At 45.7% G+C, this 14,574-nt stretch overlaps 1 protein-coding gene across 1 annotated transcript in view; it reads right to left on the reverse strand.

The window, feature by feature from the left end:
- Positions 1–9,824: 9,824 nt before the first annotated feature.
- Positions 9,825–14,574, reverse strand: part of Insr (insulin receptor) — an 84,580-nt gene continuing 79,830 nt past the window's right edge. The window contains exons 16-18 of the mRNA XM_013033503.1: positions 13,080–13,209; positions 12,404–12,538; positions 9,825–10,904 (exon numbers count right to left, since the gene is read on the reverse strand). Coding sequence (XP_012888957.1) covers positions 10,544–10,904; positions 12,404–12,538; positions 13,080–13,209 — 626 coding nt within the window. The 3' untranslated portion in view covers positions 9,825–10,543. The remainder of the gene's footprint in view (positions 10,905–12,403; positions 12,539–13,079; positions 13,210–14,574) is intronic.

Below are 14,574 nucleotides of genomic sequence, written 5' to 3' on the forward strand. Positions count from 1 at the left end.
AAATGGTATGCAACTCACTGAGTTCTTGTTTGCATGGATAAAAGGCATCAAACCACAGATTCCCTGAACTCTAAGTCTTGCTTGCAATGTAAATAAAGAAACCAGAACTCAACTACAGTATCATTAAAGAACTAAAGATAACCCTGGTGCTGGTGACTTATGGCCTATAATCCCAGCTACTAAGGAAGCTAAGATCTGAGGATTGCAGTTCAAAGCCAGCCTGGGGAGGAAAAGTCTGTGAGACTCATTTCCAATAACTACCAAAAAGCCAGAAGTGGAGCAACGGCTTAAGTACTAGAGACTTGCCTTGAGTGAATAAAGCTTAGGGACAGTGCCCAGGCCCTGAGTTCAAGCCCCAGAAATTAATTAATTAAAGATCCAAGGATAATCTGGTCCCAAAACCACAGAGATTACATGATTTCAGAGATTATACATTCCAAATACTTAAGCAAAACCAAACCAAAAAAATTACTGAGTGATGACAGCATGTAAGATAGATTTTTGTAAGTACAATTTCTAAATGCTATCTCTTCCAGCACCAGATTCAGGTACCCAGTAGAGCTAATTTAAGTAAGTTACCTCTTCATCTGGAGATGGCAATAACCTGATTAAGATTTTTTTTCTTCCTTCAAAAAGTTCTCTGGAAAAAAAATTTTTGTGCTAGTCCTGGGGCTTCAACTCAAGGCCTGGACACTGTCCCAGAGCTTCTGTGCTCAAGGCTGGCACGCTACCATGTTGAGCCACAGCTCCATTTCCAGCTTTTGGGTGGTTCACTGGAGATGAGTCTTGTGGACTTCCCTGCCGAGGGTGGCTTTGAACCTCAATCCTCAGCTCTCAGCCTCCTGAGTAGCTAAGATTACAGACGTTTGAGCCACCAGTGCCTAGCTTCTCTTGTGATTTTTATGAATAAACAGCTTCCTGATAAATCAGATGGAGAAAATGGGAAGGCTTACTCTTACTCTTTTCCTAGATGTAACTAGAACTTGCTTCTAATTTAAAGGGCTTGAACCACAAAATGCACCAGGTGAAGCTAATCTTCTTCCCTGTGAGGATGACCTTCCAGGGAGCTCCAAGTCACCCTGCAGCCCCTCTCTCAGTGTCTCACTCAGCACAAAGCCTGGGGTGACTCCATCTTGAATCTTAGTCAAGCAAGTTAGTCATCACCCAGAAACCAGCGTTTCATGGAGTACCGCCTTCTTTCAAAAACATCTGACACTAATTCACAGAAGACAAAAAATAAAGAGATGGAAAATGAGATTAAAGGTCCTTGTCATCTCTAGGGAGCGTGTACTCACTAGCAAATGTTGGCCAGAAAGAGAGTTTTCTGCTGGGTCCGCCATGGCCACTGAATTGATCCTTTGGACTCCACTCTTGAGAGGACCGTGGGCTGCTGGAAAGCCACAGACACCTCTTTATCAGCTTCTCCTTTTATATAGGAAGAGGGTAACTCAAATCTCTCTGACAAGCCAATCCCAGCAGAATTTGGCCAGTGGATAAACCCATTAGCAAAGGCCACCCTGACTGGATAAAACCATCAGCGGATAATCTGCAAAAGACAGGCTATCTCAGATCCTTGAATTTTTGAGGCCTTAAATCTCCAAAAGCCAGGCACTGGTGGCGCACGCCTATAATCCTAGCTACACAGGAGGCTGAGATCAGAGGATTGAGGTTTGAAGCCAGCCTGGGCAGAAAAGTCCCCGGGAGACTCTTATCTCCAATAAACTACTCAAAATAGCCGTAGTGGTGCTGTGGCTCGGTAGAGACTCAGCCTTGAGCACAAAAAGGCTCAGGGACAGTGCCCAGGCTCTGAGTTCAAGCACCAGAACCAATTAAAAAAAAACTTTATACAGAAACAACAACAAATACCTGTCAGATACTATTGCTAAATAAACATTGTTAATGCACTTGTGTAGAAAGAAGGTAGTGTTACAGTTAGTATCCATATTTTATTTTATTGGCACTTTTAAATTGTTGTGCAAGTACTGGGGCTTCAACTCTGGTCCTGGACACTGTCCTTGAGCTTTTTCCAATCAAAGCTGGCATTTTACCACTTCTGGCTTTTTTGTGGTTAATTTGGAGATAAAGTCTCATGGACTTTCCTGCCCATGCTGACTTTGAACAATGATTCTCTGATCTCAGACTCCTGAGTAGCTAGGATTACAGGTGTGAGCCACTGGCAACATCTTGTTAGGTTATTTAATTAGAAAAAAAATAAAAGGGCTGGGAGCTGGGTGCTGGTGGCTCATGCCTGTAATCCTAGCTACTCAGAAGGCTGAGATTTGAAGATTGAGATTCAAAGCTAGACCAGGTAGGAAAGTCCATGAGACTCTACCTCCAGTGAACAAGAAAACCAGAAAAGTGGAGCTCAAAGTAGTAAAGTACTAGCCTTGAGCAAAAGTATTTAGGAACAGCACCCAGGCCCCAAGTTCAACAAAAAAGGAGGAGGAGGAAGAGGAGGAGGAGGGAAGGGAGGGGGAGGAGAAAGGGGAAGGGGAGGAAGAGGAGAAGAGGAAAAAACAAAGATATGGGGTATAGCTTAGTGATAGAATATTTGCCTAGCATGCATGAAGCTCTAAGGTTGATCCCTGGGACTGGAAGAAGAGAGAGAAAGACAGAGACAGAGACAGAGAGAACAGGAAAATGAAATAGAGACAGAGGGAGACAGATGGAAAGAAAGAAATGAAACCATATTCCAAATCACTATCAAGGTTAGTAATGAGGACCCTCCAGGACCAGCACCTCCTTTTATTGTTGTTGGTGGTGGTGGTCATAGGGCCTGAACTCTGGGCCTGGACACTACCCTTCAGCTCTTCAGCTCAAAGCTAGTGCTCTACCACTTGAGCCACAGCGCCACTTCTGGTTTTTTTGCTTCTGTGGTGCTGAGGAATCGAACCCAAGGCCTCATACATGCAAGGCAAGCACTCTAACATTGAGCCACCTTCCCAGCCCCCAGCACCTCCTTTTTTATTTTTGTCAGTCTTGGGGCTTGAACTCTGGTCCTGGGTGCTATCCCTGAGCTCTTCAGCTCAAGGCTAGCACTCTACCACTTAAGCCACAGCACCATTTCTGGTTTTCTGGTGGTTCATTGGAGATAAGAGTCTCATAGATTTTCCTGCCTGGACTGGTTTTGAACCACAATCCTGGGATCTCAGCCTCCTGAGTAGCTAGGATTACAAGAGTGAGCCACCAGCACCTGGCTTGCACTTTCTTTTAGTGTTTATTTTTCCTTTCTAAGATGTTGTGGGCTTGGGGGTACATGACCATTTAACTGGCAGCTATTTGACCTTTCATAGGACCTAGATAGTTTAAGTACAGGAGTCTTAGCCTACCATACAGACCGCCTGTGAGACAGCCTAGCTGATTTGAACATGGCATCCACTCATTTCCAAAGCTCAGCTCTGGTCTCACCCATTACAGTTTCAAAATAGCTCATGCTGCACTTTTTTGCTAGTGAAACTATAGATAACCCACTTCACTACGTCTGGAGGTAAAAGCTTGTCCTGATGGTCTAGTAAAACCTTAAAATCTTCATTTGCCTGAGGGATTATGCTGTGATTGGTTTAAATAATCATCATTTGCATACTTGATTGGGCCGTGACACGCACAAACACATACCTTCATTTGTATAATGTGATTGGTTGAAACACAGTCTTTGATTTACATAAGGGATTGATTGTGCCTTGATGGGTGCAAACACAGCCCTGTATTTGCATAAGAGACTACTCTCTGATTGGTGTAAATGGCCCTTCATTTACATGGTGATTGGTTCAAACACAGTTCTTCATTTGCATTAAAGTCTGCAATGGTTGTAATGGTAATGCTTGGTTCACACCCCTTTTTCACACCCCTTTTTCTGGCTATATAAGCAAACTTTTCCGTTTTCAAACCAATTGGTTTCTGCCTGTTCTTGTGTTGTGTGTGTGTGTGTATGTGTGTGTGTGTGTGTGTGTATGCGTATGCATACATGCATACAGAAATGTCTTAAGGGCTGGGAAGGTGGCTCAGTGGTAGAGAGCTTGCCTTGCATGCATGAGGCCCTGGGTTCCATTCCTCTACCACTTGAGCCACAACACGACTTCCTGCAATGCCATTTTATATAAGAGACTTGGACATTTGTAGCTTACAGATAAGGACATTCCATTCCCTTCCTGAAGTCTCATCTTCCAACTGGTGCTTACGTACTCAGATGAGAATGAAACTTCTCTTCTTGCTTGTGTGAGCTTGGTTGTCTTGTATAGGATTAACAGCAAAGCACTACAGATAGTTCCTCCTGAGATAACCCCCAAGGCATAGAGAGGTTGTGTGCAAAATCAGAGAGGCTGAAGGTGGGAAGAGATGGCTTCTCACTCACCTCTGACACCTGAAGGGATGGGTGGGGCACAGGGTGGGGCTGCCCAGTTAGACTCTCCAAAAGGATGCCAAGTGACAAGGGGGAGGAGCCACCTCTGTGCCACTCCCTGTGCTCTGCATGAAGAGTTTTGGGGATGTTACTAGAGGTGATGTATTCCCCCTTAACCCAGGGAGTTTCTTCAGTATTATCCTTCCTTGCCTCTTCACAAGGCGTCCTGCTGCCATGGTGACTACTTCCCCGCTCTTCAAGTGTCCTCCCATCCCAAATCTCTCTGCCTCTCTCTCTCCCTAGAACTGCACCCCAGTCCTGAGCATTTACCCCCTCACACTCCAGTAGAATGGATCCAAGTGCTACAAAACACCTGGGTAACTCTTGGGCTTCTAGATGTATCATCTGGCATTGCCTAACGTAGATTGGGATTCAGCGTTCTCCACCTGGTTTGATGATGGTGCTCACTGGGCGAGCCCTTACAACCACCGAGGGCTGTGCCCCAGTGATTCCTGAGATGATTACAGCTGTTGGATCCATGGTGGGGGGGATTGGAGTTTTACAGTCCCTTGAAGGGGTGCAGAAAATGGGTGAAGATAGCAGACCACTATTCTGATTAAAAACAAAAACAGGTGCTGGAGTTTTGCTGTAAGTACCAGGAGGTACTCCAAACTGTAACTGAATGGTTGTGGGAGGCCAACAATATCACAGTCTCACCACCTTCCTGCTCCCTCTCCTCTCCTCCTCTCTTTCTCTCCTCCTCTCTCCTCCTCTTCTCTCCTCTCCTCCTCTTTTTTTTTTTTTTGGTCAGTCTTGGGGCTTGAACTCTGGGCCTGAGCACTGTCCCTCAGGTCTTCAGCTCAAGGCTAATGCTTTACCACTTGAGCCACAGTGCCACGTCCAGTTTTCTGGTGGTTTATTGGAGATAAGAGTTTCACAGCTTTTCCTGCCCAGGCTGGCTTTAAACCGTGATCCTCAGATCTCAGCCTCCTGATTAGCTAGGGTTACAGGCATGAGCCCAGCACCCAGCTTCATCCTCTCCTCTCCTCCTCTCCACCTGTCTCTGTCTGTGTCTCTGAGTGTAAGCCACCAGAGCCCAGCTCTAAGAGTTTCTCCCTTCATAACCAACCCCGCCATCCCAAATTCACCACCCCACCCAGACCAGCCTGCATCTCTCTCTCTCTCTCACACACACACACACACACACAAATAGTATTCTCAGATAATTTATTCAGAATTTTAATATAAACAAGTAATTATTCCAATATTTTACATGCAGAACAAAATTTCAACACTCCCCTTTTCCCTCCCTGAGTTCCCCCCTCCCCTTACAAAAAAAAAGGCATATTCTGTACATGGTGCTCTTTTTGTCTCTTGGAGGAAAACTTTTTTATTTTGAAGAACTGAGTTTGAGGGTGTTTTGTGTTTCTGAGTTCTTTTTCAGAAGCTGTGGAAGCTTTGACCCCCGTGTTGGTGACACAAAGGACTGAGATGCAAAGTGGTCACAGGTGACTTTTGACTCCTTGACACACAGTGCTAGAGACCAGACACACCAACACACGTGTAGATGTCTGCTCATTTGGGGGTGATCTCTGGTCTCTCCCTTCTCAAATAAGATCCAGAACCCCTGATTCAGAATCTTACAAAAAAAATTTTTTTGTTGTTATGGCCCACACCCAGATCAAAGGTTTTTTTTTTTTTTTTTGGTGTTTTTTCCCCCCAGAGACAGATCCTACAACCTGATTGGTGACAATTCAAGCTCAGAAAGCCAATGCATCCATCTTCTCGGGGAGACTTGAAAGCATATCTTTGCCTTTAGTTAACTCTATCACACTTCTGTGTGCCCCAAAGGACAAGGGCTGACCTTGAGCATCCCATCAATCTGGTGTAAATTAGGATGCTGAAAAACACTCTGGAAGATTCTTCTGAAAAGGACACAAATCTATGTACACTATTTGTATATAAAACCATCTCTTCTCTTTTCCCCAAGCCCAACAAGCATAATTCCTGAAGAGCCTAAGGCGCTCCCCCCCCCCTTTTACTAGGTTGCATCCAAAATATACCCAGCTTCCCAAATATCCACCTGCCATGAAGTTAAAGGATTATGGTTGGAACAATTCATTTACTAGGAACCCTTGTCTGTTGATCAGCGTAAGGGCATGCTATATAAATAACTGCTCACATTGGGCCACCCTTCCATGCCGGTGGGGGTGGGATGCAGTAAGATTCACCCCAAGCAGGTGGTATGGTTCCCAGTGGTCACAGATTGTTGCTCCAATTCCTACATTTCCCCTACCATACACACAATCAAATTGGGCTCGTGATCCTGTAAAGAACCAGCGGCGCCCACCTCCTAGCTTCAAATCTCAGGGCAGCACCAAGGACAGCTCCCAGTAGGCAAGCCATTTCCTGAGAATCTATCTGCTTGACATCACTGGTCTAGGCAGAAAATACAGTTTTGCTAATATTCTCTTCCTGGAGGAAGTTAACGGCTGTGTGGGTCTCCTCATGGTGATTTAAACAAAAAGAAAAAAAAAAGAAAAACATTTTCTTATAATAGTGAGATGTCTTTTAAAACAGCAGAAAGTGCCGGGCGCTGGTGGCTCACGCCTTTAATCCTAGCTACTCAGGAGGCTGAGATCTGAGGATCCCGGTTCAAAGCCAGCCCAGGCAGAAAAGTTCATGAGACTCTTGTCTCCAATAAACTGCTCAGAAAATCAGAAGTGGTGCTATGGCTTAAGTGGTAGAGTGCTAGCCTTGAGCTGCAGAGCTGAGGGACAGTGCCCAGGCCCAGAGTTCAAGCTCCATGACCGACCAAAAAAAAAAAGTGTCTGTTAAAGCTGGGGGTGGATGCTTCCTCCTCCTCACTCCCACCCTCTTGTCATGACAAACTCTCAAGATAGCTGGGTAGCAGTGCTTATGCCTGTAATCACAGCTACTCAGAAGGCTGAGATCTAATGATCTTAGTTCGAGGCCAGCCCAGGCAGGAAAGTTTGTGAGACAATTCATCTCCAATGAACCATCAAAAAGTCAAAAGTCGAGTTGTGGCTTAAGCAGTAGAGCACCAGCCTTGAGGGGGGAAAAAAAAAAGCTTAGGGGACAGCATGCTGGCTCTGAGTTCAAGCCCCAGGACTGATACAACAAAAATGTGTTTTCAGTGCACTGATGGGCTTGATATTTCCCAGAATTCCTTCCTTCCACTCCAAGAATATGAAATGTTGCATTGGGTGGTTGAATGTGAAGTGCTGGTGAACAAAACACATCACCAATCTGAAATGGGTGAGATCGACCTTCGTACTCACTTCTGTCTAAGCCGTGGGAGTCAGTGGGACAAATGGGGATGTTGGCTCTAAACCAGTAATTAGGGAAAAGCCATCTCTTACAATCTCTTACCCTCTAAACCCTGACAGTTGGTTTCTATTTGGGAAACACAGTGTCCCATAGATCAAGGATTTTTTTTTTTTTTAAGGAAGAGTGAATTCAGAATACAAATGTTATCATGACCAGGAGAAAAGGAATTTATGCCCACTTGAAGACCACACCTTCATTCCCAACTCCCTCCCTCAAAATTCTTCCCGGTCCCTGGCTTTTGTGTTTTGTTCTGCTTTGTTTTCATCAACTGATAAAGCATTATTTTTACCTCACCCCACCACCTGACTTGAGCCAGTTCCAGTCAGAACTCTGAAGTCTTAAAGATAGCCATTGTTGAACCACATCCTAACAAACACTGAGGTAGACTGTGCTGGAGAGGAAAAAAATTTTTTTTTCATTACCCACATTCACCTGTTTATTTTTCCTTGATAAAAATTTACATGCACTCCTTTTTTTTCTTTTACCAAAGTGATTTTTTATATATTAAAATAAATACTTTCCCCTCCCCCCATACAAGAAAACCTTTCTGAATTAGAAAAAAAAAAAGAAAGTGAAAATTGCTACAAGCGCAGTATACAACCACTACAGATTTACTACAAAAAAAAAACTAAACAAACAAAATTGCTTAAATCTACATGTGTGTCTTCATTGATGTAAAGACCCTCTTTCTATTTACAAAAGAATTTTGGCAGAAAATAATTTCTGTAACTCTTGCTTCTTGCACTCAATTACTGAGGCTTCCCCACCATTTTTTTGTTTGCTTTTATTACTCATGCTGTCATTTCTCGAGTTATATAAATGAGCTGGCGATAGGTGATTGGCATTTGTCTCTACCTGTGTTCTTGGTGGTGAAGACTGGAGAGAGGGGCTCGGATGTTGTCATTGTCTCTCCATCCACAGGTCTTAACAGAGGGGAAGAGGAGAAGGATGCAATCGAGATGCACAAGCTTGTGAGACAATGCACTCACTCCGGTCAAAAGCCATAGGCGACGATTTAGATGAACCCCAGATGGTGAGTTCACCGCCTTCGGGACTTGAGCAGCTGCGGTGATTTTTTTTTCCCCCGCCAAGAGGAGATACCTATGGATTCACACCTATCCATAAAGTCCTCAATGGCAAAAATAATAATAATAACAACAATAATATTAAAGGCCATTGGACTGTTTCTCCTCCTGACTTAAGTCTTATGGGGATGACACAAGAAGCACCTAAGAAATGACCCTCAGGCTCCACACCTGGCCCAGGGGATGATGGCTACCCCCGAGTACAGAGCAGTTCCATCCAGCTATTGTTGTTTTGGGGGGGAGGGGGTGTTGTACCCTTTTATATTGCTTAGTGTTCTCCAGGTCCATCCAGAAGATGAACACAAGGTGTTCTCCAGGAATGGCTCAGCTCCAGCTCACCAACCACCACCAGTTTATTATCCAAGCAGAAAACTTGGCAGCACAAATCTTGATATTCCAACCATAAAAATAAATCCAGCTGCCCACATTCCAACACTGGGACCTCACAATGTCCACGGAAGGGTTAGCAGCGAACTGTGGCTTGATTCCCAGTCAACAGGTGTCTTTCACAGTCCATAGGGCCACACCTTGTTCCCTCTCCCCACCACAGGCCAGTCCCACCCACCCCTCCCCTCCCCCTCTGGAGAAAAGTAATCCTAATAATAACTTAGGGAGGAGAAATGTGGGGAGATTGCTTCAAAACTTACATAGGTTACCAAAAGAAAATAAAAGTTCGCAACCCTCTTTGTCGTCTCAGTCTTTCTATTTTGTTTTTTCTTTTCCTTCTTCATTTTCCTCTTTTGATGATTAATTTTGTTGTTGTTCTTGTCCTGACTTGATTTGGTCTTCATTTCCTTCTGAACTCTTTTTTTCTTGTCACCCCGGGGGAGAGAAGACACCTGTGGCAAGACTTCCAGAAGGAAGTGTAGAGGTCACACTGTCCCAGTAAAGAATAAGAAAGGGGAAGTGATGGACACCAGCTTGGAACTAGCAAAGGCACAACCCTTCCTGAAAACCTCATTTCCAAAGGCCAGGCCACCCAGTTTGAAACTCTTCTGAGCTTGCGCAGAGGCCCCTAGCCTGGACACACAAAGCCCATCCACACAGACGCATGTGTGGATGAAGACACATGCGCACATGCACACGTGGCTGTACCCACGTGCCAGTGTCCTCCTGTCAAAAGTAAGAAAAGAGCAAAAGAGCAGCAGCTATTGGTCAACTTGAGGAACTTGATTTTGTGAACGAGACACAAAAATAATAATAATAATATTAATAATAATAAAATTAAATCCTTCTCAAAGGCCCCACCCTGCAAACTTAGGAATTCTCCTAGAACAGGGTTGTTGTTGCTGTTGGTTTTTCTCTTTTTTTTTTGCTTTGCTTTGCTTTCAAACATCTGTCTCACAAACAGTTTCTCTCTTACAGTGTAAGCTCAGACACCAGCTTAGAAGGAAAAGGAAAAAAATGTAAAAAACAAAAACAAAAAAAAATAGATGTTTTCTTTTCATCACAACAAAGAAAGGAAGATGAAGATGAAGAAGAGAATCCTGGTTTGAAATTGTGGAGGCCAAAAAAGGGCAGCAGCTGTGGGAACCGCCCCCCCTCCCCCCACTGTCTCTGGGCTCAGAGTTCGCTTCCCCTCCCTCCCCCCCACCCAGGCAACGATCAAAAAGAGGAATAGAAAACGTGTCCCAGCGATCTCTGAGCCCTGTGTCACAGGGGGCAGAGTGAGGAGAATCCTGAGGTTTCTGGAGGCGTCAAACCCAGAGGTCATGGCAAATGGGCACCCCTGCCCCCCCCATATTCCCTGCCCCTTGGGCACTGTTCGTTAGGAAGGATTTGATCTGGGAAGAGTCAGAATCCTCCCATTCTTCTTGCCTCCATTCATGTGGGTGTAAGGGATGTGCTCTTCATAACTCCGCTTCAACCCTAGGGAGGACACTCCGCCCTCCCGGCCCCCGGCCTCTTCCCTCTGACAGTGTGAGGACCGATCCAAGGGTACATTTTCCATATCCCCCTCAAACTCCATCTCCAGCTCCTCATTCTCCGGCCCCTTGTTCTCCTCGCTGTGGAAAAAGGAAACTTCTGGAAAGCTAGGGTGCAGGTCATCCTTGAGCAGGTTGACGATCTCCAGGAAGGTGGGGCGCATTTTGGGGTTGAATTGCCAACACATGTGCATCAAATTGGTACTGTGGGATGGACAGAGAAGAACATATTGGGGATGAGTCTGGGGGGGATCCCCTCCCCCCCAAGAGATCTCTTTCCACTCCCCTCTTGGCCTCCTACAACCAGAACTCCAGAGAGGGCCACGTGTGTGGATGATTCTCAAATTAGAAATGGTAAACCCGATGCTGGTGGCTCATGCCTGTCATCCTAGCTACTCAGAAGGCTGAGATCTGAGGATCACAGTTCAAAGCCAGCCTGGGCAAAAGTCCGTGAGACTCTTATCTCTAATGAACCACCAGGAAACCAGAAGTGGCGCTGTGGCTCAAGTGGTAGAGCTCTCGCCTTGATCTTAAGAGCTGAGGGACAGCGCCCAGTTCAAGTCCCATGACCAACACACACACACACACAACTAGGAATGGTAATTCTGTCAGGGCTGGGAATAGTTGGGGCCAAATAACATTGTCTCATTTCCAAGCCACGTTCCACGTCATCTGACACCTGCCTGGTCCCCAGCACCTTCAGGCACTCGGTTCCTGCCAGAAGTTTTCCACCAGCCTGGGATCAGTTTGGAAAGACTGACTCTGCCTGCCAGCTGCATCTAGGCTTAAAGACCTTCCAGGTTGGGATGCTGGAGCCACCCCCCCCCCCATCAGATACAGCTCAGGGGACGTGAACCAGAGAACCGGCTAGCTCTAAGTGGACAGGCCCACAGTCTAGCCTTCCTCTCTGGGGGCAGGGAGGAGGAAGGACGGGGGAGAGGGGGGAGGGAAGAAGGGGTCTTTGGGATGGAACTAGCCCTTGCCTGGATTGTCTATACCATGCAGTGTCTACACCATGGAGACCCACTTAGGACACAGTGGTAAACAAGAAAGCAAAAAATGGACTTTTTTTTTTTTTTTGCCGGTCATGGGGCCTGAACTCTGGGCCTGGGTGCTGTCCCTCAGCTCTTCAGCTCAAGGCTAGCACTCTACCACTGGAGCCACAGCGCCACTTCCGGCTTTTTCTGTTTATGTGGTGCTGAGGAATCAAACCCAGGGCCTCATGCTTGCAAAGCATGCACTCTACCACTGAGCTACCTTCCCAGCCCCTGGACATCCTTTTTTGTTTTTTGCTTTTTGCCTACTACTGGGGCTTGAACTCAGGGCCTGGGTGCTGTCCCTGAGCTTTTTTGCTACAAGGCTAGCAATCTACCACTTGAACCACTGCTCCACTTCTGGCGTTTTGGTGATTCACTGGAGATAAGTGTCTCATGGACTATCCTGCCTAGGCTGGCCTTCAACTGCTAACCTCAGATCTTAGCCTCCTGAGTTAGCTAGAATGACAAGCGTGAGCCACCAATGCCTAGCAAAAAAAAAAATTTTTAGTTAAACTTTAAAAATAAAAATAAATGAAATAAAAAGATTGAAACAAATTTAAAACAAAACAAGATGTCATGTGCAAACACAAGCATGCATGTAGACACACAATACACAAACCCAAACCCGAACAAGTAAAAGGAGCTATGTCTCCCATGAGTACTTACACTCTCTCAGGACAATTGTCAGGCTGATCTAAGTACCCTCCATCCATGACGAATTTCAACACCTGTTCATTAGACAGGCCTTGGTAAGGCTGTTCGGCTAAACTGGTGATTTCCCAGAGGACCACACCAAAGGACCTACCAATGACAATTAGGAGTAATTAACAGAAACCAATAAAACACACACACACACACACACACACACACACGCAGAGCACTAAAACCCAGCTGACCAATGAATAAAATACTTCATGTTGCCAAATTCACAAATTCCCTTGATATTATTCTCAATCAGAACATAAAAGTATCCTTGGGCAGAACCCCAAGACAGTACATTCTCCTTCTTTCTTTCTGCTGGTACTGGGGTTTGAATTTAAGAGTTCATGCTTACTCCGCTGGTGCTCTACCACTTGAGCCATGCTTTCAGTCTGCCATTTTGTGGGTTAATTGGAGATCAGAGTCTTACAGACTCCCCGCCACCCCACCCTGGACTGACTTGGAGCTTGATCTTCCAGGTCTCAGCCTCCTGAGTAGCTGGGATTACAGGCATGAGCTACTGGGTGAAGAAATATGAGGAAGACAGGTATTTTTCCCCCATCTCCTCTGCCTGTTGAATTAGCAGTACACTTAGAATTCAAACCCAGCAACACCTGTCTCCCAATTACCATGCACAACTTACCACATATCTGAGGAAGCAGTGAAGACCCCATCCTTCAGGGATTCGGGTGCCATCCACCGCACAGGTAGCAGGCCCTTGCCCCCCTTCCGGTAGTAATCCATTTCGTAGATGTCTCTGGTCATTCCAAAGTCTGACAAACAAAAAGAGCACACGCTCTCAGCCTTCAGCCCCTCATCTAAGCATCTGCCATCTTGTCTTCCCTACCTCTCACAGGGCCTCAGGGAGACTGGCCCCCAAGTGTGTGACCATCTGGATGGTGGCCCGATCCAGTGAGAATAGATTGGGTTTTTTGGTCAGTTGTGGGGCTATAACTCTGGGCCTGGGCGCTGTCCCTGAGCACTTTTGCTCAAGACTGGTGTTCTACCACTTGAGCCACAGCTCCAGTTCCAATTTTCTGGCAGTTCACTGGAGATAACAGTCTCACGGACTTCCCTGACCAGACTGGCTTTGAACCATGATCCTCAGATCTCAGCCTCCTGAGTAGCTGGGATTACAGGCTACTGGTAATAGGCCCATCTTAACTTTGTTGTAGAGAGAGTTGTTTTCTGAGCTGGACTGGTTCCTCTCTATATCAGGAAGTTATTTTCTTCCCCACTCTTTGCTATGTCTTCTCATCTTGTTGATTTAAGTATAATTTCCTTTAGGATTTTCCCAGGTTATCTATGATGAACAATGTGGTTCGCCTTTCAATATGGTACCCACAAGGCTGGAGAAGCTATGGAATACCCGAACTGTAACCACTGCCATTAATGGATGGAATTCTACTTGGACTTCATTTCTATTCATTTCAGTGAAGATGGCCACGTGGGACCAGACTATACCCCAGAGCATACAGATTAAAAACTCCAAGTTAAATGGGGGCAGAACATGGCGACTTCTTCTAGGTGACAAGCATCTAATGGGTAAACACATATTTTGAGAAAGTGAATGAGGCTATCAATAAATGCAATTAGCTGGGCGCCAGTGCCTCACACCTGTCATTCTAGCTACTCAGGAGGCTGAGACCTGAGGATTGTGGTACAAAGCCAAGCCTGGGCAGGAAAGTCCATGAAACTCTTACCTCCAAATAACCACCCAAAAACTGGAAGTGGTATTGTGGCTCAGAGTGGTAGAACAACAAGCCTTGAGCCAAAAGAGCTCAGGGACAGCACCCAGGCCCTGAGTTCAAGCCCCACGACTGACACTAATTCATTATTGTATGTATGTATGCAATTAACTGGTGGTTAGGACCCCACCCCCAACTCATTCCCTCTGGGACTCTCAGAATAAGATTTTTAGAGCTTGTGATAGGAAAAAATCCTCTGGAAATCAAACCCCACCCAACCCAGGTTGCACAGCTCAAAGCAGAAAGGGCAATTAAGATGCACCTCCAGGACTGGGAAGGTGGCTTTGTGGTAGAGTGCTTGCCTCGCATGCATGAAGCCCTGGGTTCCATGCCTTAGTACCACATCTACCAAAAAAGCTAGAAGTGGTGCTGTGGCTCAAGTGGTAGAGT

This window comes from Dipodomys ordii, unplaced genomic scaffold, assembly GCF_000151885.1.
Source record: "Dipodomys ordii isolate 6190 unplaced genomic scaffold, Dord_2.0 Scaffold171, whole genome shotgun sequence".
Taxonomy (NCBI): Eukaryota; Metazoa; Chordata; class Mammalia; order Rodentia; family Heteromyidae; genus Dipodomys; species Dipodomys ordii.